At 41.7% G+C, this 22559-nt stretch overlaps 2 protein-coding genes across 5 annotated transcripts; both read right to left on the reverse strand.

Moving 5' to 3' along the window:
- Positions 1-1113: 1113 nt before the first annotated feature.
- ITGB1BP2 (integrin subunit beta 1 binding protein 2) lies at positions 1114-8770 on the reverse strand. Its single transcript, XM_004439848.3, has 11 exons — positions 8134-8770; positions 7844-7893; positions 7698-7754; positions 7474-7619; positions 6653-6747; positions 6489-6547; positions 6266-6336; positions 6047-6146; positions 5565-5678; positions 5254-5316; positions 1114-4887 (listed from the first exon to the last, which is right to left on the reverse strand). The coding sequence occupies exons 1-11, from the start codon at positions 8195-8197 to the stop codon at positions 4660-4662; spliced, it is 1047 nt and encodes a 348-aa protein (XP_004439905.1). The 5' UTR covers positions 8198-8770; the 3' UTR covers positions 1114-4659.
- Positions 8771-8825: 55 nt separating this feature from the next.
- NONO (non-POU domain containing octamer binding) lies at positions 8826-22540 on the reverse strand. 4 transcript variants are annotated; one of them, XM_087427604.1, is made up of 13 exons: positions 22411-22487; positions 21697-21753; positions 20993-21078; positions 16329-16488; positions 15153-15346; positions 13566-13867; positions 12851-12946; positions 12457-12653; positions 12032-12116; positions 11512-11614; positions 10918-10957; positions 10586-10695; positions 8826-9846 (listed from the first exon to the last, which is right to left on the reverse strand). In XM_087427604.1, exons 4-13 carry the CDS (start codon positions 16477-16479, stop codon positions 9712-9714), a joined length of 1413 nt encoding a protein of 470 aa, XP_087283730.1. In that variant the 5' UTR covers positions 16480-16488; positions 20993-21078; positions 21697-21753; positions 22411-22487; the 3' UTR covers positions 8826-9711. The 4 variants fall into 4 exon arrangements, with proteins under 4 accessions (XP_087283730.1, XP_004439906.1, XP_087283731.1 ...); XM_004439849.3 differs by lacking the exon at positions 20993-21078; XM_087427605.1 differs by lacking the exon at positions 21697-21753 and having other exon boundaries at positions 22411-22466.
- Between the last annotated feature and the right edge of the window lie 19 nt (positions 22541-22559).

The following is a 22559-nucleotide window of genomic DNA, read 5'->3' on the forward strand; positions in this document are numbered from 1 at the left end:
GGAAAAACACCCCAACTTTCCTAATAGGCTGAGGTGAAAGCTTCTGGTGAAGAGAAAGGACGAGGAGGAGTACTGATAATAGCAAACATTTATATAGTACTTACTATATGCCAGACACTGTTTTAAATATGTGTTAGCTATTATTACTATAATACACAGATCTGGACCACAAAGGAAAGATATGGCCTAGAGATAAAAATGTGTGAGTCATCTGCATGTGGGTGGTATTTGAAGTCATGGGCATAATTGAGAGTGTCTAGATGAGAGTTATATATAAGAAGACAGGGCCGGCCCCGTGGCGTACCGGTTAAGTGCGCACGCTCCGCTGCTGGCAGCCCTGTTTCGGATCCCAGGCGCGCACTGAGACACAGCTTGTCAGGCCATGCTGTGGCAGTGTCCCACATAAAGTGGAGGAAGATGGGCATGGATGTTAGCTCAGGGCCAGTCTTCCTCAGCAAAAAGAGGAGGATTGACATGGATGTTAGCTTAGGGTTGATCTTCCTCACAAAAAAAAAAAAAAAAGAGCAAGCCTAGGACTGAGTCCTGAAGAACTTCATCACTGAATGGCCAGGCAGAAAAGGAGGAGCCTGCGAATGAGAGTGAAAGGAATGACCAGAGAAGTAGGAGGACAACTGAGAGAAGCGATGGGTCATAGAAGCCAATGTATTTCAAGGAAGAAACCATCATAAGTGTCAAATTTTGCTTGAGAGATCAAGTAAGATGAGGACTAAAAGTATCCATTGGATTTAGTAACTTGGTGGCCAATGGATCACCACAGATTGAGGAGGTTGGAAGTCATATTGAAGTGTGTTGTGAAGGGACTAGAAAGAAGGAAATAAAAAAAGAGTAGTTATTTCAAGAAGTTTGGTTATAAAGGAGAGAAGGGAGTTAAGTAGTAGCTGGAGAGGAATGTGAAGTCAAGGGAAATTGTTTTTGTAAGATTGGAGAGACTTGAGCACGTTTAAATGTCAATGAAAACATTCAATGAGAGGGAAAGGTTGAATAAACAGGAGAAAGGATAATTAATAGTGTAAGCTTTCTGGGAAGGTGTGAAGGGATAGGATACAAAGCTCAGTGGAAAGAAATGAGAAATGTAAAAGGAGGTAGGGAGAGGATTTGTGCTAATGTGAACAAATATGTAGATTTGATGGTGAGAAGTGGGGGATTAAATGAGATAATGCATGCAAAGAAAGCACTTAGCATAGTGCCTGGCAGGTTAGTTTACATCAGAAATGGTAGCTGTGGTTCTTGTTGTTGTTGTTATTGTTAATGCTATACACTTGCTTGAAACTTTCTTACATTTTAGGCTTTGGGCTATGTAAAATGAGCTAGAACATGACTTTCTTAATGCTATAAATTTGAAATTTTATATATCAAGTTTATATACAACAAGGGTTACTTGAACTTTTTGATTCCTCACCTCCATCCTCTCCAGGAATTCTGGGTAGTTGCTGGTCCCCTGATTTTGATAAGATAGAAAAAAGTTATACATTTAAGATTAGTGCACTTCATGCACTTTTCTGTATGCGTTTTACACCTCTAAATTTTTTTAAGATGTCCACCAAAGCCCCTATTGATGTCAACTCACCTGTGGAAAAATGACATTAAAAGTAAACTGCATAGGGGCCAGCCCGGTGGCGCAAGCGGTTAAGTGCGCACGTTCTGCTGCGGCGGCCTGGGGTTCGCCGGTTCGGATCCCGGGTGCGCACCGACGTACCGCTTGTTAAGCCATGCTGTGGCAGCGTCCCATATAAAGTAGAGGAAGATGGGCATGGATGTTAGCCCAGGGCCAGTCTTCCTCAGCAAAAAAGGGGAGGATTGGCATTGGATGATAGCTCAGGGCTGGTCCTCCTCACAAAAAAAAAAAAAAAAAAGTCAACTGCTGCCAGGGTTAGAAAGGATCTGAAGGGTTCATTTCAAGGGGGAAACTTTATTTGCACCTCAAATCCATAGAATGAGAGCAGAGCGCTGAGCCAGAATTGTTGAATATCCTGGAGGTCCAGGAAGCTCCTTCACTTCTGATCAAACTTCTCTGAGAGATGGAGGTCATACCCCTGGACACATTCCCTAATATCCCCTAATCTTGCCTCAATCCCCAAATCCTCAGCCATGCTATGCTGTGATCCCTCACCTTTGCTGCCCATGTCCATTCTCCCACCCCCATCTTATTCCTAGCTCCCAATGAGACTTTATGTTCCTTGAATCTGAACTGAGAGGAAAGGGTGCTAAGAAAAGAACTGGAGATCATCTGAGGCTTGATGAGCTTCTTGGAGTTTGAATCTCCCAGATTCTTGGCCACCCTGTTGAAGGAGTAAATCTGACTCAAGAGAGACTCAGAAAAGAGGTATCACTCCTCTGATTAAGAATCTACATTTAAAAAGAAAATGCCTATAATGCCTATTTAACTTTCTTTTAAATCACGTTCAAAATCCTTGATCTAGAATTTTAGGCTCCTTCCAATCTAGCCACACTCCACTTAACTAACTTTTTTGTCCCCTCTCTTAAACATACCCTCTGATATGTTAGCAGTGATTACAAACAGCAAACAGACTACACTTGGAGAGAGTCTGAACATTTACTTTTTACTCTACATACTTCTTAATTGAGTCTTTTACAGTGACAATGTACTACTTTTGGAATTTAAAATAAAACACAAAAAGTAGAATAAAACACCTTCCTGCCCCAGCCTGGTTTTCCGTATTCTTCCACACCCATAAAAAAATTTCTCATTCTTCAAATTTCCATTCAAAATGTATTTCTTAACCCTCACATTTATGGTCAATTAATTTTCAACTAGGGTGCCAAGACAATTCAATGGGGACAGAGTAATCTTTTCAACAAATGGTGCTGGGCCAACTGGATATCCATATGCAAAAACATAAAGTTGGACCTCTACCTCATACCACATACAAAAATTAACTCAAGATGGATCAAAGACCTATATGTAAGAGCTAAAACTATAAAACTCTTAGTAGAAAACAGGAGCAAATCTTCACGACTTTGGATTAAGCAATGGTTTCTTGGATGTGACATCAAAAGCACAAGCAATCAAAGGAAAAATAGATAAATTAGACTTCATAAAAATGAAAAACTTTTATGTATCAAAGGACACTATCAAGGAAGTGGAAAGATAACACACAGAATGGGAGAAAATATTTGTAAATCATATATCTGACAAGAGACTTGTCTCCAGAATATACTTTAAAAAACTCTTACAACTCAATAAAAAGACAACCCAATTAACAAATGGGCAAAGGATTTGAATAGACATTTCTCCAAATAATATACACAAATGGTCAATAAGCAAATGTAAAGATGCTCAACATCATGAGCCATCAGGGAAAGGCAAATTAAAACCAAAATGAGATTCCACTTCACACCCACTAGGATGGCTATAATAAAAAAGACAAAGAACAAGAGTTATCAAGGATGTGGAGAAATTGGAACCCTCTTACACTGCTGGTGGAAATGTAAAATGGTGCAGCCTCTTCAGAAAATAGTCTGGCAGTTCCTCAAAAGGTTAAAGTTACCATTTGACTCAGAAATTACACTCCTAGGTATATATCCAAGAGAAATGAAAATGTATGTCCACATAAAAACTTGTACATGAATGTTCATAGGAGCATTATTCATAATAGCCAAAAAGTGGAAACAACCCAAATGTACCTCAACTGATGAAGAGATAAACAAAATGTGGTATATCCACACAGTGGAATGTCATTTGGCCATAAAAAGGAATAAAGTACTGATACATGTTACAACGTGGATGAACCTTGAAAACATTATGCTAAGGGAAATAAGCCTGTCACAAAAGACCACATATTGTATGATTCCATTCATATGAAATATCCAGAATAGGTAAATCCATAGGCGGCAGAAAGTAGATTAGTGATTGCCTAGGCCTATGAGTTTGGGGGGATATTGGGAGTGACTGCTAAAGGATACAGAGTTTCTTTTTGGAGTGATGAAAATATTCTAAAATTGATTGTGGTAGCACAACTCTGACTATACTAGAAAAAACACTGAATTTTACACTTTAAGTGGCTGAGTTGTATAGTATCTGAATTGTATCTCAATAAAGCTGTAAAAAAATGTACTTCTTTCATGGAGTCTTCCCTTTCTACTACAGTCCACATTAATCTGTCCATTCTCTCAACTCCTACAGCACTTAAAAACTGTACTGCACAATTTATCACTCTAACTACTTGATAATGTTTATTATTATTTCATGTAGCTTACCCTTGACTTTGTCAGACAGACTGTAATTTTCCTGAGAGGAATGAGTAAGTCTTCTGTTTCTCAGAAATCTCTAAACCACCTCATACATAAATGGGCACAGAGTAAGTAATCAGTAAATACCTGGTGGTTGGGAAGAATAGATTGTGCATGTGCTTGTTTTCACACATGTGTGTTGAACACACACAGAAGTTGGAGGAAATGAAGACAATCTTAGATAGTGATGTGAGAGAACGACACTATGTGAAACTGCAGAATACAAGATTTATTTAAGGGAAAAAACAGCATGGTTTGGACACTTTTGTTCTCCCCTCCTTCAGCCTCCTGCTGCTCAATGACGCCACATGGCCAACCATATCCTGGTCTCTGAGATCCTAAGGGAGTCAGTGAGGTCCTGTCTAGATACTTGACTGTCTGGTGTCACTATTCCCCCATCACTTCCTCCCCTTCCTCCTCCTCTGTCCAGCTCAGATCATCATCTGAATCCTCAGATTCTTCCTCATCCATCTCTAACCCAACCCCTGCCTTCGCCTTCTCAGCTAGTGCATCGGGGTGCTCCAGCTGGGCCCAGGATCCCGGGTCAGCCTTGACCAGGGAGATTTCCACCCGAGATGGCATCAAGGAGACAGAGCTCTGCTCCACGTTTATGACCTGAGGAGGAGGGAAAGATAGAGGAACACAGAAGAAAGAGAAAATGAGGAAATCAGAGAGATTGGGGTCAGGGTGGGGTGGTGATGAATGACAGAAAAATTAAAAATGTAAAGTGGGGAAAAAAGATAGGGGAGGAATAACACAATATAGTAAGGGGGAGAGAGAGAGAGAGAAAGAGGAAAGAAAGGGGAGGGAAGAGGAGAGGGAGAAAAAGAGGAGGGAGAGAGAGAGATAGAGAATATCAAAGCAAATGAAAAGAAAACCTTCACTTTCCCACTACAACTCCTTCCCTCAAGACATTCCAGTCTGGCCCTTCTTTTTTGCCCCATCTGCCTCCCCCTCCTGTGTCCCCTTATCTTCACTTACCCCCCAGAGCTTCATCTGTGCTTGGAACACACGGTTACCATCAAAGACAATGTGGACATGAAGCTGAGAGAAAAGAATTACAGGGGTAGTAACAATCCCAGAAGGTCAGAACAAGTCATTACGACAGAGAACCAGGCCAGAGGTGTGATCTCTACATCCACAGGTCAGCCAGATAACCCTAACCTAATAGCTTTACTTTCCTCTCAGGGGACTATGGAGCCTACATGTTAACTGCATACAGCAACTCTGCCTGTGAGATTGTAGTATAACCCAATTCACTAGCCTCCCATCCAGCATCAGACATTCCTCACCTCAGTTTGACTGGCCTTCACCCAGTTGAACGCAGGAAGTGGAATCTGGCCATATACAGTCACCACCACTAAGGAATCTGTCTGGTGCCAATCATGACGGCAAGACGCTGGCAGCTAAAGAGATGTGAAACAGTGGGTGGTAAGAATGAACTCTTAACCCAAGGGGAGTTCTCATGGTATATGTGGAGGAGAGACAGAGAGTCTCAGAAAGATTCTCCAACCCTGCCCTCACTTTCACCAGACTTCTTCAACTCCGTTACTACTGGTGGAAGTGTTGGAGCTGTCAGTCATGGTTAATGGGTCAGAACTAAATCAGGCTACCTCATATTGCAAAGCCTCTGGGCTTGTGAGGGATAAGGAGCAGAATCTTATTTGGTCCAAACAAAAGGGAGAACATAGAGAGCTTGTCCATGAGGTACAGGGAGGAGGAATTATTTCTGGAATTGGGTTCTAATCAAGAGTTAAGCAAAGTTGGGGCTTACCTGCTTCCCCCAGTCATGTCTACCAACTCTGCATCCTGGCTGTGCCAGGAATGCCCCAAAATCCAGGGTCTGGATGCCACAACAGCTCCAAGACTTCATCCTGAGGTAGGAAGATAATTCAATTGAATCTCCTTTCCCCTCTCCACAAGCCCCCACTCCCATCTTATAATCAACATTGGGAGAAACCTGTCTCACACACCACTGAGTCCCCTCTCTCACCCCTCATGGAATCGAGGTGCTCCTGGGTGGTAAGTACATGGAGTAGCTTCGCTCTCGGGGCCTTGGTAAACCTAAGATGGATAAACAAGAAACAGAAAAAGAATCAGGTCATTCTAAAGTGTACCTCATGCAGCCTTATATTGTATACCCAGTCATCCCTCAGTTGTAGCATCTCTCAGCCACATGCTTGCCTCCGCCCCCCTCCCCCCAAACTCTCACTCACAGCATCACATCCTGGGTTCTGGCAGCTGGAACCAGTCTGGATCAGACTACTGTCGAGTCCTGGGCAAGGGAAACAGAGTCAGGAACCTATCCATTCCCTTCACCCAACTGCCACATTCACTAAATTCCACTCTGCAAAGCCTGTCTTACTAAGGACCCACTTACCTGCTCCAGGTTTCTGGTCTAATTCCTTCTGTTCCAATGCCATTTCCAAGGCTTGGGATATATTTAGTGGAAGCAGCTTTGGTAGCAACTCTGACCTAGGGAGTATGAGTGGGGTGATTTAGTTCTGACCCATTAACTATGATTGACAGCTCCAACACTCCCACCAGTAGTAATGGAGTCGAAGAAGTCTGGTGAAAGTGGGGGCAGGGTTGGAGAAGTTGGGTAGCAATCCCATTGCCAATTTTCTTCTCTGTTGACATCCCAAATCCCTGAAACCTGGGGAAATCCCCGAACCCTGGGGAAATCCCCAGGTCTTCTCTTGCCCATCTACTCAGTTGCTCTACGTCTAACCACATTTCTCTGCAGAACGGTATCATTTCCTCTTCCTCTTCATCTAATTGTAGACCTAATATGACTTTCTTCTGTTGCTCATACTATTTCCTCAAATTTAACTTATTCTTCTTTGCAGCCTCCTGGCTGCCAATGTACCACATCCTTTTCTTGATGTAAAACTTATTTTAAAGCTCTTTTCCAAAAAGAAAAAATCAAGTCATTTTCAGCAATCCCCTTGTGTTATAACTAAGTATATATCCGTGAGGGGCTATCTACTCTGTTAACTCAAAATACCTATCCCCTCACCCCATACCACCTTAGAGCAAAGGACATTATTTCCGGACACAAATTTCCCCTAAGGCACAAAATATATACCAAGCCCTGACACCTGACCCTCCTCACATCTCTACTCCCTAGCTCCCATACCCCAGTGACCCATTAATCACTCCATGAAGGTAGGAAAAACCCAGGGACCTCCTCCTCTTTACTTGGGCCTCTCGTGGCGCAAAGTCTCTGCTGACTTTGGAATCATATTCAGAGGTTTTTGCTCCTGAAGTGAACTGCTTGTGGCAGGGCCCTCAGGTTGAGGGGCCTCAGGGAGCTTCTCAGCACAGTGTGGTCCCACAGTACAGCCCTAGTACAGATAAGGAGAGAAGGATTAGGGATAGAATCCTTCTATTAGGGGCAGAATCCAAGGAAGTAAATAATTTACCTTGATGTTTAAGAACTCAGAGAAATCTACAGTTCGCTTCCGGCAGCAGGACCAACCCTGATAACAAGAGACCCAGATCAGCTTAGATTCCTGGGTACATTTCCTTTGGGACATGCCCTTGCTCTTCCCCCTCGCCTGCTCCTCACCTTAAGTGCATCATGGAAGATTGGGACCCCAGGGTGATGGCAACAGGAATCTGTGGATACCAGAAGGATCAAGGAAGGAAAGGTAACCACACTGAATATCACTTCTTACCTCTTCCCCAGGAAGTATATACTTTTGTAAAAACAAAATCAGTGACGCCTGAAGATCACCCAGATCAATGAAACTTGGGCAGGAAAACTAAATTTCTTTTTCTGTTCCTTTCACAGACAGCTCACAGCTGACCACTCCCCCAGCACACACCGAGCCCCCAGGCAAGGTTAGGATTACTCACCAGGAAGGTTGGTACTGGGGTCAAAGTGCTGCCCACAGCCTTTGTTATGGCAGAGTAGAGACATGGAGGTGTTGGTAGAATTACTGAAAAGGGTATTGCAAGGAGTCTGGCCGCCGGGTGGGGAATACCTCTTAGTCTGGAGGCTTTTAGCTGCCTGGAAGGGCCAGCTGTTTCTATCTTTAGTTCAGGAGGCGTATACCTCCTAACATGGGCAAGGGAACTTCAGCTGGTCTTCCCAGCCAATAGGAAAGAGCTCAGGAGCATTTTAGCTCTGAGGCTCAAGAAAAAAGGATCAGGCTGAGTAGGGCTGAGAACTTGGGTGAGGTCAGCTTACTACTGCTAAGACCGTTTTAGATTTACCATGCCAATTCCAAGCCTCTGACCAGCAGCTGCTCAGAAACCAATACCAATTTTGAGACCCCTCCCAGCTCAATGAGGGTACCCCATTTCCTCCAGCCCATTTTCTTTTTCTTTCAAAGCAGCTTTCCTCCCATCGTTACTTCTGCATACCGCGAATAGCCACCGACCTTTGTCACCCACTTTAGTCACAGTAGGCACCCAACCTCCCCGTGTTTGCCTAGATGAATACTTTAAGCAAAAGGTCATATGAGATTATCCTTATAGAGCCTAGTGCTCATTTTCTGAGATAGAACTCCCCTCCCTCCCTTCCCCTTCAAAAATAGCACAGAAAATTAAAAGGCTTAAAATGTATTTTAATAAGTTGATGCTGCATTACTGCTCCATTTTTCAGAAAAACTCCAAAGGTATCAGGGACAAATCAAACATGGTACACCAATAAAAAATGCACAGCATAACTACCTAAGATAGGCAAAGGTAAGAGTTACTGTCCAACCTTCAGTATACAGCAACCCTTTTCCCAAGATTGTACTAGGCCTATCAAGAAAAGCTGTGAACAGCAACATCAGACACAAAAGGGCCATTCCTGGGTTGTCCTTACCCAAGAAAAAGATGGAGGCAAGTTAACACAAGATTTTTTAAAAGGTATACTAAAATGAAAATCACTAAGAGAAAATGTCTTCCTTAGGACATGAAGGGGTAATATATGGGCTATAACAGAACCGTATGCATGTTGTCTGTGACCTCTGCGGACATTTGCCCGAATTCCCACCTGGGAGTGAATGGAGCGATGGGGCTAAGGTCATTGGGGGGATGTTTGATTTTTGTGGTATATGTGGCAGTGTCTCTGGGGTTGGAGGGTGTAAGAATGAGAAAGCAAATAAAACAGGATGGACAAAGAATGGAATGGTTAAGATTAATGGGGGCTCTAACTGGATCCATTTTGCCATGGCTTCCCCCCAGGCCCTCAACAATCACTTGAGACTTCAGGAATGCACCACACAGAATTGATTAGTTAAACGAAATACCACAGAACTGATTTGTTAAATATCGCCCCTCCCTTGCCCTCTGTCTCCAGCATAGTCCCTAGAGTAAGTAGTACAGGCAGGGAAGACCTAACTATTGGGAGGAATCCCTAACACTTTTCCAGGGTAGAATTCTGGCTAGTCCAAAAAGGGTCCTTCTTTTAAGGGTTTTGGGAAACTAGACGCTGCAATTTTATTAGTATCGGCGACGTTTGTTTGGAGCAAATTCAGCCCCAGGAGCTGCACGGTTGAATGCAGGAGGGGTTCCACCAATTGCCCCAATTCCTTCCATTGTAGCAGCTTGGCCAAAGCGTTCAGTTGTTGGTGGGGTCTTAAAGAGAAAAAGAGAGCAATGTTACAATAGAATCTATGTCCTAAGCTTCCCACCCACCTCTAGTCCCTCCCGTGGAGACCAATTCCACTCAACTATTCAAGGCTCCTGGTGCTAGGGGTGACCAAACCTGCTTAGAACTCTAGCGGATACCCCTGAAAGGAAGGTTGCCTGAATTATGGAACCCCCCCAACCATCCTATCTTTAACTTTTTATCCCTATTCCTACTGGCCAAGCAATATTACATACTCAATTCCTAGGGTGGATAAGTTATAGCCAAGTCCTTTTTCCTGAACTAGGTATATGGACAAGTGCAGACCATCACTCTTCAGCAACCTTAAGCCCATCCGGTTTTAACATTTTGACACTAGAACTAAAACCACCTCAGGATTGTAGGAGCCATAAAGCCTTTTGGATTCACATCTATTTTATGTGATAATGCCTAGCCTTCATTGTCTCCCTCCCAAAAAGAACCGGTTCACCCAGGGTAGCAAGTAAACAGTCAATCAGACTGGCCAGTCAGACAGAGGCATTTGCTTAACTCCTGATAAAGTATAGTTTGAGACTGGGTTTGCTCAAGATTCAAAAATAAAGATCTTGAGGTTACATTTAATGGATAACAGTGGTCCTAAAGACTGATTATCTGAAGCAAAATCATGGCAGGCCCAGGGACTGTGAAGGCCAAGTCCTTTCTCTTCCTATCACCATTTAGTTACTGTAGGACCCTGCAGATTATTACCAATCCCAAAGTTCCATCTGGCATCATAGTGGCAGGTCCTGGAGGAGCCGGGGTACCAGCTGGCACAGGAGCAGGGGGCATGGCGCCTCTGTTGTTTATGCCCATGGCACCTAAAGCAGAGTAGTGTGATCAGTACAGGAGACAGAGATTCAGTCTCTTTCTGTGCCAAAGGAAACAATTCAGTAAGACCTCTGGGCTAAGACATGTTACCCTCCAAAAACAATGCTCCTGGAAATGTCAGCCCCTTAAGCCTGGACTAAGTAGAAGCCACACAGTTCAAAAGAGATGAGACAAAAAAAGAAATCAGAGCCATTAACCTCCTAAGTCCTTACCTCCCATAGCCATTTGGCCCATCCGTATCTCCTGCTCTCTCTGAAAAACAAAAAACACTCAAGAGAGTCCAAGACAACACTGCATTCTACCACAATCCATCGAGGACCACACACTAAGGGAAGCAGACAGTGATAACACATCCGAAGTGCACTGAGACCAAGCTGAGAACACTGACAACAGCTCCTTGCTAGTTGTGCAGTGAGTTCAAGGTCGGAGCCTCCTATTAGGAACAGAAGGAGAGGTGAAAGGAAAGGGGAAGAGATAGTTGATTTCCAGGGCTCCAACCTGTACAACTGCCAGGACATCAGAAGACTAGTCAAGGCTGCTACAAGACTGAATATATCTCATCCTACAGTCACTGAGTTTAAACAGCATACACTGGTCCCAGCTTTTCATCCTAAATTGCCTGTGAGGCAAGAGCTCCCCTTCAAACCTTACCTTTCCTTCCTATGAATTCTTCTTTCTAAAAGGAGTTTCATAGAATGGAAAAATTGGTCATAACCTGGTGTGTTTTATAGTCCTAGTGGACAATTCATGGTGGGTTTGTCCCATTATGACTGGCCTGATATATCATGGGCACATGAGAGATATACCGCATCAGGGAAGGTTCCCTTGAATCCTTCCTGCTGTCGCCGCATCATTTCTTCCTGTTGTCGCCGCATCTCTTCCTCACGGCGCCTGCGCTCCTCCTCCTGCCTAGAGAGTCACCAAGGTATTTAAGCAGAGGCCTTCCAGAACTTGAGCAGATTATCTTAATAGGGGACTCAGCCAAGATCAAGAGCCTACTGAAAACTAGCACAGCTCTCCAGGAAACTCACTGTTAAATGTGCCCAGCCCCAAAGCAACCCAAATGTGTCCTTCAGGGAATCAAGTTCTTTCCCAAAGGAGCCTCCTGAGACCAGCACTCAGCTGCTTCCTTTTTAGTGCAATCCTGGGTAATTCTTAGAACCATGGGCAGCTGAAACCTCTCTCATCCAAAGAGAGAACTTGAGAAGCAGCCAGGAAATATGTGCCAACATATTTACAAATGCACAAGGGAGCATAGTGGTAGGAAGCAGGAGTGAGACATTATCTTTTAGAGCTGTCAGAGAAAAAGGGTTTGAGAAAAGTTACCTGAGCTCCAGTTGCTTTCGTTTTTGCACTTCTTGGTTGTGCAGTTCTTCCATCCTCCGAAGTTCTTCTTGACGCCTCATCAAATCTAGAAAAACAAAAGTCTGATTTAAGAGTATTTTTCATTCTCCTCATATAGGGCCAATAATTTTCCATAAAGATCCAGAAACCAAAGGGGATATATAATCCCTGAGTGGCCATCCAAGGTATCCAGATTCCAAAAATGAAGTCAAACCTATTATTTCCTTCTCCACAGAATCCAGTATTCTCTGCCACATCTCCAAGCTCATCTGCCTACCAAGATCAACAAAATATTTAAGAGAATAAAAGTAGAGGTTTAGGCCTTTCTCTACTGATTGATACAAAGACTCCTGAATAAAGTTATTTTCTCCTTCTTCTAGTTTTAAGACTTATAGGGCTATACTCACCCTGCCTCATTAGCATGACCTGGTGCTCATGGCGAGCAGCCTCCATCTCCATCTCCAGCTTCTCACGTGCTTCTTTGATGTTGCGGTCCACTTGGTCCTGCTGCTGCTTCTCCATCTCAATGAGTGCTTTCCAGCGCATGGCATACTCATACTCAAAGGAGCCAGGCTGTGCAAATCTGGGTGGCTGCTCTCGTTCCCTACAGACAAGGTTCCTAGTTTACTAAAACTTGGTCCAAGATCCCCCCAACGAATAAGCATTGCATTCCTCCTAAGGGCTAAGATAATGGCTGCCAGTGAACACATATAGTAAAAACCTGTCTCTTTTACATATCCCTTTACAAGCTTCCTTAAGAATAGGCAAACATCTAGCAAGGAATCTGTCAGGACCACATACTTGTGAAATTGCTGGTTCTTTATAACTAGCTTCTCTGGAAGTCCCTCTTCATCATCTAACTGGTCCATGGGCTCCACAGTCACAGGCCGAGGAAATCTGGGAGAAAGAAAAAAAAAAAGCTCAGTGTTAATTAATTATACTCCACACTAGACTTCCTCTCTACATCTGCCACTGGCACAATGAACTAGTGAGGGGTCAGGACTGGACAATTAAACATACTTCTGAAGGGGTTTTTACATCCAGCCCCAAGTAACCAAGTCCTTTTAATGGCATTATGTGGAATCTGGGGTTGACAGCATGGAGTCAGGCCTCAGATCTCTGCATACAGCCTTAAAAAAGATATTCAACGTAGACAGATATGGTACTTAAGTACAGCCTAAATACCCAGTATCTACAGAACTCCAGACGACTTGGGGTAAATGCTAAGAGAGATGCTGCATGCATAAAACAACTTTTCAGAGTTCTAACACTTCAAAGTAAGGGAAGATTTAACACTGATTAAATGACAACCTACTGACAACTGAAAAGGTTTATTTCTTAATCCTCATACCATTTCCATTAATTTAAGATTACACTGAAAACCCTACTAGAAAGCTGAATCAGTATGAAAAATTTTTAAATGAACACAGAAATATGGTTCCTAGAGGCTAACTTCCTAGACCACAGAAGGAAGTGGCAATCTAAGGTCTATTTCTGAAAACGATCTCTCACTCACGTGGTTAGCAGGAAGGAGCCTTCACTGCATCTGTCCAGAGCTTTCCGAGCAGCTGGCTTCCCTGAGAATTCAACAATGCCTTTTCCCGAGGGCCTTCCTCGATCATCCACAATGACTACAGCCCTCTCCACCTGGCCGAACACAGAAAAGGCTTCCTCCAGCAGTTCGTTGGACACATACTGAGGAAGGTTTCGGACCGTAAGGGATGCACTGTGGCAGGCAAAGCGCACACGTAGCTGCTTTCCACGGAGTGGCATGTTGTCCAGCTCCACTTTGGCAATCTCCGCTAGGGTTCGTGTTTCCTAAGAAGCAGAGAAAAGTTAGAATAACTCAGTTTGACAAAGACTACCTGCACAACCATCAAGAGTCTAAAGTAACATAGCTCAATATAAAATGTCTCCAAAAAACCTTGGCAACATGCATACAAAGAAACATGGATAAAACTGGAAGAATGGAAATTTGTGTGTTTCAGATAACTCTTCGGTTAGCCTAACTGCTCTGACAGCCTTGCAATAAATCAATTGGAAATTCTAGAAGTTAATATCGCTTACATGGTCATCAGTATCACAGGTTATTCCAAGTGGTAACAGATCATCTGGACAACAATGACCAGCCTAAAACCTACCCTTACAATTCAGCAGCCAGAATAGTTTAATTTTAGCTAGCTGTATACAAGTTGAACCAGAATCGCTTATGCCCTCCAAGAGGCCTCTTTAGAACCAAAGACCTTGATGGGACCCCCTTCATATTACTAGAGAGGAATCTGAGTCCCAGAGAAAATGATTTGCCTATATAGTCTTGAGTTAGTGGTAAATCTGGAATGAAAACTAGTTCTAACCACCACATCAAGTGATCTCGCTAGCACATTGTGTTCTTCATTTATAGAGATAGATAAGGCCTAGAAAAGTTTCCCGCCAAACACTTAAAACGTTTCCTAAATCAAAGCAGATTTAAAAAAAAGATCTATACTTAAAAATGGTTAAGATGATAAATTTTATCACAATTAAATTAAAAAAATAGATACAAATAAAACTGTCCCCTCATGGTTTGAAGAGTTTTAAGTGAGACAATACATGTGTAAGGGCTTTGGAAATAAACTATATAAACTTTGATCATTACTAAAATAAAAACCTTTTTCATTTTTTCTGGAAAAAAAATCAAACATACTAAAATATTTATGGGAGGGTAGGTAGGGAAATAGGGAAAGGGTACAGATAAAACAAGATTAACTATGAGTTGATATTTATTGAAGCCGGGCAATGAGTATGTGCAGGTTTATTATACTATTCTGTCTACTTTTGCACGTTTGAAATTTCCCAACTAAAACAAAAAAAGTTCCAAAGGGCATACTTTAGCCCCAGTATCCTAGGAAAATAAACCTATGTTGTCCTTGAAACAAAACAAAAAACCAAGAGGAAAAATAAAAATAAAATCTGCATTTTTTGTTCTGTTCCACCAAGTATAGCTACAAGCTTTTAACAAACAGACCATCTGAGAATTATTTCCACTGCCTAGTTTTCCATATCCATTATCCCCCAGCTTCCCCACCTTTTAGAGCACGTGCTCTAAAAGCCCACGGTTGCTCACCAAGCGGATAAAGCCAAAGCCCTTATCCTTATGAATGAAGACTTCGCCTGCCTTCCCATATTTCTCAAATAGTTTCCTCATTTCCTCCTCAGTGATGTCAGGAGGAAGATTGCCCACAAAGAGCCGGCTACGTTGGGTGAAGGTCTTCTCTCCTGGTTTCCTAAAATTCTTCAGGTCAATAGTCAAGCCTTCATCTGAGAGAAGACACACAGTCACTCAAAAGACTGGGGAAAGAGATTTATAGTCACATTCTCAAAGAGCTACAATTGCTGCTAGATTAGGAAACCTAATGGCTGTAAAGAAGTCAAACACCATTTCCCAGTGCAATCTATCCCCTAACCACTTATCAGTAAACTGCACCTTAGAATGTGAAAGCAGTACGCACAGATCTGGGGGGGACTTCTCAACAGCTCTACTATGGGCCAGAAGCCAACCTGGACTAAGTCAGAGAAAGAAAGACAATACAGGAGCTTTGGCCAAAGAGAAAATTAAGCAAGTCAAGGAGTCCTATGTCAGAAGGGATCAGATTTTTAAATTTAAAACACAACTGCTCCATTTTCCCAATCTCTCACCAATCTTCATAATCTTAACAGTTCCCATTTCAGGCTTGGGGTAATGGAATGAAAAGAAATGAGTCAGGAAAGAGAATTATTTGTAGGAACCTCTGGAAATAAAGAGGGTTGAAGTTGGTTCTAGTCTTAGAGACACACAACAGGTGCTCAAAGTTTGCTTAATGAATGAGAATATACCTTTAAAGACTTCTTACTCTAATTTAAAATGGGCTGGCACAGGCCCCAGGCTACAAGTATAATACTCGGTACCAGACTTCTTCTCCATTAAGTCTTAAAGACTTGTTCTATGTTCTCGCTAACTACCAGTCATCTAATGATGACCTCTAAGAACTAAACTCTGAGCAGATATCTGTTTAGCAGTAGAATGTGCCAAAAGAACAAAGCAACCTGTACTCAGCTGCTATCCTACAACTTATCTGCTCTTTGTTTCAGAGAATCAGACTTTTGCTATCCTAATAAGTATTAAGAGGTAAATAGGCAAAAGAAGAACAAAGGTGTGCCACAAAGACCTATTCCTTTATAATCCCAAGAGACTAATCTAAAAACCAAGAAACGATTCCCAAAAGGGAACCTATTTCTACCCCATTATCTAGTATGTACCCACTTTGGCTGCTGGCTTGTTGACCATTTGCAGGTATTGGTGGTGGCGGTGGCTGCTGCTGTTGCTGCTGGTGGTGCTGCTGGTGGTGATGCTGATGATGCTTCCTTGGAGTATGGTTTTGCTTCTCCAAGTTAAAGGTTTTATTGCTCTGCATTTCTGCACCCTAAAAAGAAAATGTGGACTGTCAAATATATTCAGTGAGTGCTAAGAATGCAATCACCTTCCTGATGACTTATGTGTCATTGATCACCCTTGGTATCCTGGCTTTTGCTAGATCCAAACAATTGGTTATTTTCAACAAGTATGGCAAAGGAGTGTAATTCAAAAATCTGAAAACAATCAGACATTAGCAGTTATGTTGCACATAAAAACTAGACAAGTACTAAATGAGAACAGCTTGCACTAGAATGACCTGAGAAACCTTCCAGTTCAGTAATTCTATATATTAAGAGGAAAGTACTTTCCCAAAAGAACTACCCCCCCATAATAGCCCTATCATAATATTAAAGCATATTTTAAAAACACAATGATTGAAACAGATTCTAGTTATCACAAGGACAAGGACTAATAAGTCTTGTTCTTCTCTTGCACTGTGCACAGTCCTAGCCTGCAGTACATACTGTGGAATGAATACCAAGAAAAATATGGGCTGTAGAGTTAGACATCCTTAGGTTTGAAGCATGGTCCTAATGCTTACTTACTAGCTATGTACTACTTAGTTAATTACTTCTGCACTGGTTTCTTAAACTATTATAAAAGGGATAATAAAAATACCTACTTCTCAAGGTGGCTATGACGATTAATAAAATGTGAAAATACTACTTCAGTAGTGGCATATAGTAAGCACTCAGTAAATATTGTTATTAATCACAATGGAAAGATAAACAACTACCAAAGCAATAAAAGCAGCAAATACAAAAAGATGAATATACAATCATAAAATGTTAAATTCTTTCATTTAAAAATCAATATATGATTAAGAGAAAACAAAATGAAAATTCCCAGTACAATCCAGACTGAATTCAAAAATTGACGGTTTTAAAATGGAAATTTTCTAATTGATCAAGTTAACAAGCTGAGCATAGTCTTCCTCATCCAAGGAGAGTTCTCCAGTAAATGAAATAAAAGGGTAAAGTCAATCTTAAATCCTTTCCCCTAAACATAAGAACCTCTAGTCAGAATTTAGCAGAAAGAAAGATGCAGAAAAGGACCTTTTCATGAATACAGTATTGTTATCTTTATACGATTCCTTTAAAATAGAGAAAATTATATACCTCAGATAAAATGTGACCAAGGCTTGATAACTATTGATTTGGGGATAATGGGCATATGAGAATACCTCTAGGGCCGGCCCCATGGCTTAGCGGTTAAGTGCGCGTGCTCCGCTGCTGGCGGCCCGGGTTCGGATCCCGGGCGCGCACCGACGCACTGCTTCTCCGGCCATGATGAGGCCGCGTCCCACGTACAGCAACTAGAAGGATGTGCAGCTATGACATACAACTATCTACTGGGGCTTTGGGGGAAAAAATAAATAAAATTATATAAAAAAAAAGAGAATACCTTTATGTGTATAAAAACTTTCCTAATACATTTTTTTAAAGATTTTATTTATTTATTTTTTCCCCCCAAAGCCCCAGTAGATAGTTGTATGTCATAGCTGCACATCCTTCTAGTTGCTGTACGTGGGACGCGGCCTCATCATGGCCGGAGAAGCAGTGCGTCGGTGCGCGCCCGGGATCCGAACCCGGGCCGCCAGCAGCGGAGCACGCGCACTTAACCGCTAAGCCATGGGGCTGGCCCCCTAATACATTTTATATCATATCCCACCAAAACTGAAAACATCAATGCAATTATCAAATTCTGTATCCAAAAGTTGTTTCATAAGACAATAGGTAACAAGAGCTATCAAGATGGTTCATATTCTTTAACTCAGGAATTCTACTCCTACAAATTTATCCTAAGACCATAATTTTAAAATTTAAAAACTATGTCCATGAAATAGTCACTGTAATGGCCTTTATGGTAACGAAACAATAAGAATGATTTAAATACCCAAAACCAGGGGCATGGTTTTTAATAAATTATAGTACATCTATACAATGGGATGTTACATAGCATTAAAAATTACGAAGACCACGTAAACATGAAAAACGTTTGATGCTTTAAGAGGGAAAGGGTTTTGGAAAAAACACATGAATGCAGACAAGGAACAGAAAGGCAAAAATGAAAACTGTCCTGCTTGTATGTTATTGATAATATTTTTACTAATTTTTTTTACTAATTCATTCAACAAATATTCACTGAATGCTTACTATTTGCTAGGCACTATTCTAGGTGCTTGGGATGCACCAATGAGCAAAGCAAAGATTCTTGCCTCCACATAGTACTTAAGAAGACGTAAGCGCTATGGGAAAATAAAGAAGAGGGGGAGCAAAGTGGATAGGGAGTGGAAGGGGAGGGACTACAATTTTAAAAAGAGCTCTGAGGTAAGGTTCACTGGAAAGTTGACATTTAAGCCAAAGCTTGAATTTTCTCATTTATATAATTTCATCAATCTTATGTTTCTCATTAATAAGGTACCTATTACAAAATACAGAAATATAATATAGAATATTTATAGATATAATATTTGTAATATAGGAATATAATATAGAATCTTTAATATAGAAAACTTAGAAATAAAAAAATAAAATAAAATAAAAAACCAAAGACTCACCATTAAAATTTAGTCACTGTTAATATTTTGGTATACACTTCCAATCATTGATTTATATATTTATATGTAGTCTAAATGGGATATTATAACAACTATTTTGTAACCTGCCTTTTCTACTTTATGATACATGATGAACAGCTTTCATGTCACTAAATCTACATTGTTAATGGACACAGTATTGAGCTGTCAACCAAGCCCCTATTGTGTTGGTACTTCAGTTGTTTCTAATTTTTTACCATCACCAACAATGCTCATAGCTAAATCTTGGGGCACATCCATGAATAAATATTCCTCCCATAATTTCCATTTTTGCTTATTAACCTTCCAAAACATACATTATCATTTCAGTAACCACAATCATAATGCACCATTGTACATTCAGCTTTTCCTCATTTCTATAGTGTCAACATAATTAAAATTTTTAAGGGCTACATAAAGTCCATCTAGATATACACTAATTTACTAAACTACTCCCTACTATGAGTAACATTTAGGTTATTTCCTTAGGGAACATTTTTTAAAATAGAATAACTGAATCTATCTTTGTGACTCTTGCCACATAGTGCAGCACTGTTTTCTCAAAAAATTCTAACAACTTTAAACACCACGAATAGGTGTAGCAGTTTCACAGCAAATGGGATACCTAAAAAAAAAAAAAACAAGGAAAGAAAAAAGAAAGGAAATCATGTTTTTAAAAATAAGACATAAAAGTAGGAAATTAAAACATAAAATTTGAAGTCTACCCCAGCAACAGTTGGGGACGGGGTAAGGTGAACATTACAATCAGATCTTTTCCTATTTGAGTCCCAGGTATTCAACACCTCCCTTCCCCTGATGGCAGAGTAGCCTAGAGAAGAAACTTGAATTATCTTCACAGCCATTTCTCCAACTAGAAATCTTCTTACCTCCTTACCTCTGGCTAGAATCCAAGGAACTTCTTATTTTTTCTCCAGCCTTTAATTTACGAGTCAGTGGCCCCAGTCTCAGTACTTTGCATCCCATTCAGGAATCCAGAATTTATATTTACATGTTAATAGAAATCCTTATAGAGATCTATTCAAAACTGAAATATTAAAAACTCTATATGTACATCTTAACCACACCTCATCACTCCATTTCAAAAAGGCCATTTTACAACTCCTTAGCAGAAATGATGTACCACCTTGAGGATAAAGTGCTAGGATGTTCTAAACCATGTAAGATTACTTCAAGGGAGGTTATTTTTGGTTTTAGAAAGTGTAAAGTGTAGCCTGGTAGTTAAGATGATAATACCAGATATTTATCAACCATTATATGCTAGGCACTGTGTTAAGTCTGCATTATCTCATTTAGTGCTCACAACTGTTATTCTTCTGGATAAGAAAACTGATGCCCATCTAAGGTCACACAAGTGTGATGGAGCACGGAATGGAACTCAGGGCTGTTGAACTCAAAGCTCATACTCATCACTATGGTACAAGCTTTGTAATCAAACTCACCTTGGTTTCAGAGTTTAGAGTCTAACAAACTTACTAGCCATGTCACCTAACTTCTGAGCCTCGGTTTCCTCACTTGCAAGATGGGGGGGGGGTAACAATATCTACCCCCACAGGGCCGGTTATTTTAAGGACCAAATGAGATCATGTACACAGAAGGCATTTGTTCCTGCTGGCAACCACTACCCCTATTTCTACATATGGTGGGTGCTCCAGTTAGACAAATGTCATCAATTACATTCTTCCTCCGCTCTTCTGGATTCTTTCTGCAAAAATCGTTTTTTATAACCAAATTGCGTACCTTTGTGTTTTTGAATAAATGTCTGCATAATGCTAATCTTTATAATCTTTCCCTCCAGTTTATTTTTTCCCAAGCAGGCACTCAATGGTGAAGACTAAATTAACATTGTATAAATCACCTAAAACAGTGCCCACAAAGTGGCAAGTACTCAGTAAGTACTGTCTCTATCACTTACTTCTGATGATGACCACCAATATAATTTGGAAATATGTGCAGAAATCTCTTGAGTAATAAATTCACCAACCTCTAACCATTGGGCCTCTGAGAAGAGAACAAAGCACAAAGATCAGCAGCAAGGATTTCTGTCTACTTATCTGTGGTAAAGACTAACTCTGACGAAGGACTCTTGAGAGAAAATATCTACTGCTGGTTTAGAAAGATTGGGGCTATTGTGCACGATACAGTTGCACAAGTGTTTAGGTACAGGATCAAACACTACATCACACATATCTGAAATCTAAAGAAACATCCCCTCAATTTTCAGGAAAAGGATCAACTTTTTAAGTGGAAACTATGGGGAAAATCTGGTAAAAAGCTACTAGGGTGAGATGGCCGCCTAGATGTGGACCAGCCTGAAAGCTGTAGAACACACTGACATGGAAAGGTCCTTCTCTAAGAGCTTCTTAGGCCCTTTCATTTAATAACAAGGAAGTTGGACAAAGACATAGTATAAATCTAGCCAGTGCCCCTCACACCAGAGTTGCCAAATTTATCAAATAAAACTACACAGCATACAGTTCAATTTCAATTTCAGACTAAAAAATGAATGTTTTTTTAGTATAAATCCCTTGCAATGTATACTAAAAAATAATTTGTGTGACATTCAAATTGAACGGGACGTCTTGTATTTTATCTGGCAACCCTACCCCCTACACCTACCTCAACTTAGATTGAAGACAGCAAAGTGCCTCCCAGTCCTCACTAACCTCGACTTCTCTGTTAAGAACACAAAGAATAGTGTCAGCTTACAATAGTTTCTCCAAGTGGAAAACACCCGATAGGAAATCCATAAAATTTTCATTTTAGAAAGTGATGCTAAAAATGGGTAGAGTGGCTAGGCAACAAGAGTAAAAAAAGAGCCTACAGGAACCTGACTCGGAAAGCGGCGGGGTCCAGACAAGCAGATGAACTTCCCAGCTAAGAGTTTTGACAAAGAAATATCGCTCCGGGGGCCCCACTTTCCCATTGTGAATTAATAGCCTCGCGAGGCCGACAGGAGGAGCGCCCGACAAAGCGCCTCCTCCTCCTCTAGCCGCGACTTCAGGGCTCGCGGATAATAGACCCCACGCCCTCAGGCCCAGGGCGCCTTAGGGGCCGGGGAACTTACTGACAGCTCAGATTCAAAGACGAGTCGCACAAAGAAACGGGGCGGGGAAGGAAACGAAAGCCGGAGGCGAGGCGAGTTGAGAGCGATGGGCCCCCGCGGGTGGGCTGAGGAGGCCGTGTGGCGGCGGGGACAAGGCCTCAAGGGGCCTCCTAAGGAACGGCCAACCTCCCTCCAAACCTAGCCTCGCCCTAGCCTCTTCCTTCGCCAACTGTCGCGAGAAATCCTACTCCCCTCTCAAACAAGAACTAAGTCGTCCCCAAACTCACCCTCTACCGACTGTTTTCTCCTCAGAGTAACGGCGACGCTACACGGCCTCTACCGTCCCGAGAAAAGAGCGCGCGACCGCCGGAAACGAGACGACGGAGCTCGGCACCTCCCAAGGGGTACAAAGTGGCGTTCTCGATTGGTTATCTGA

The sequence above is a fragment of the Ceratotherium simum genome, chromosome X (genome assembly GCF_057802395.1).
Source record: "Ceratotherium simum simum isolate JZ-2026a chromosome X, ASM5780239v1, whole genome shotgun sequence".
Lineage (NCBI taxonomy): Eukaryota > Metazoa > Chordata > Mammalia > Perissodactyla > Rhinocerotidae > Ceratotherium > Ceratotherium simum.

Coding starts and splice junctions, on each gene's coding strand:
- ITGB1BP2 (XM_004439848.3), bottom strand. CDS start 8,197: ATGTCTCTACTCTGCCATAACAAAGGCTGTGGGCAGCACTTTGACCCC. Junction 7,894..8,133: donor CCCCAGTACCAACCTTCCTG/GTGAGTAATCCT, acceptor TGGTATCCACAG/ATTCCTGTTGCCATCACCCT. Junction 7,755..7,843: donor TCTTCCATGATGCACTTAAG/GTGAGGAGCAGG, acceptor TCTTGTTATCAG/GGTTGGTCCTGCTGCCGGAA.
- NONO (XM_004439850.3), bottom strand. CDS start 16,479: ATGCAGAGCAATAAAACCTTTAACTTGGAGAAGCAAAACCATACTCCA. Junction 13,868..15,152: donor GCTTTGGCTTTATCCGCTTG/GTGAGCAACCGT, acceptor TCTGCTTCTTAG/GAAACACGAACCCTAGCGGA. Junction 10,958..11,511: donor AGGGAACCTTCCCTGATGCG/GTATATCTCTCA, acceptor TTTGTTTTTCAG/AGAGAGCAGGAGATACGGAT.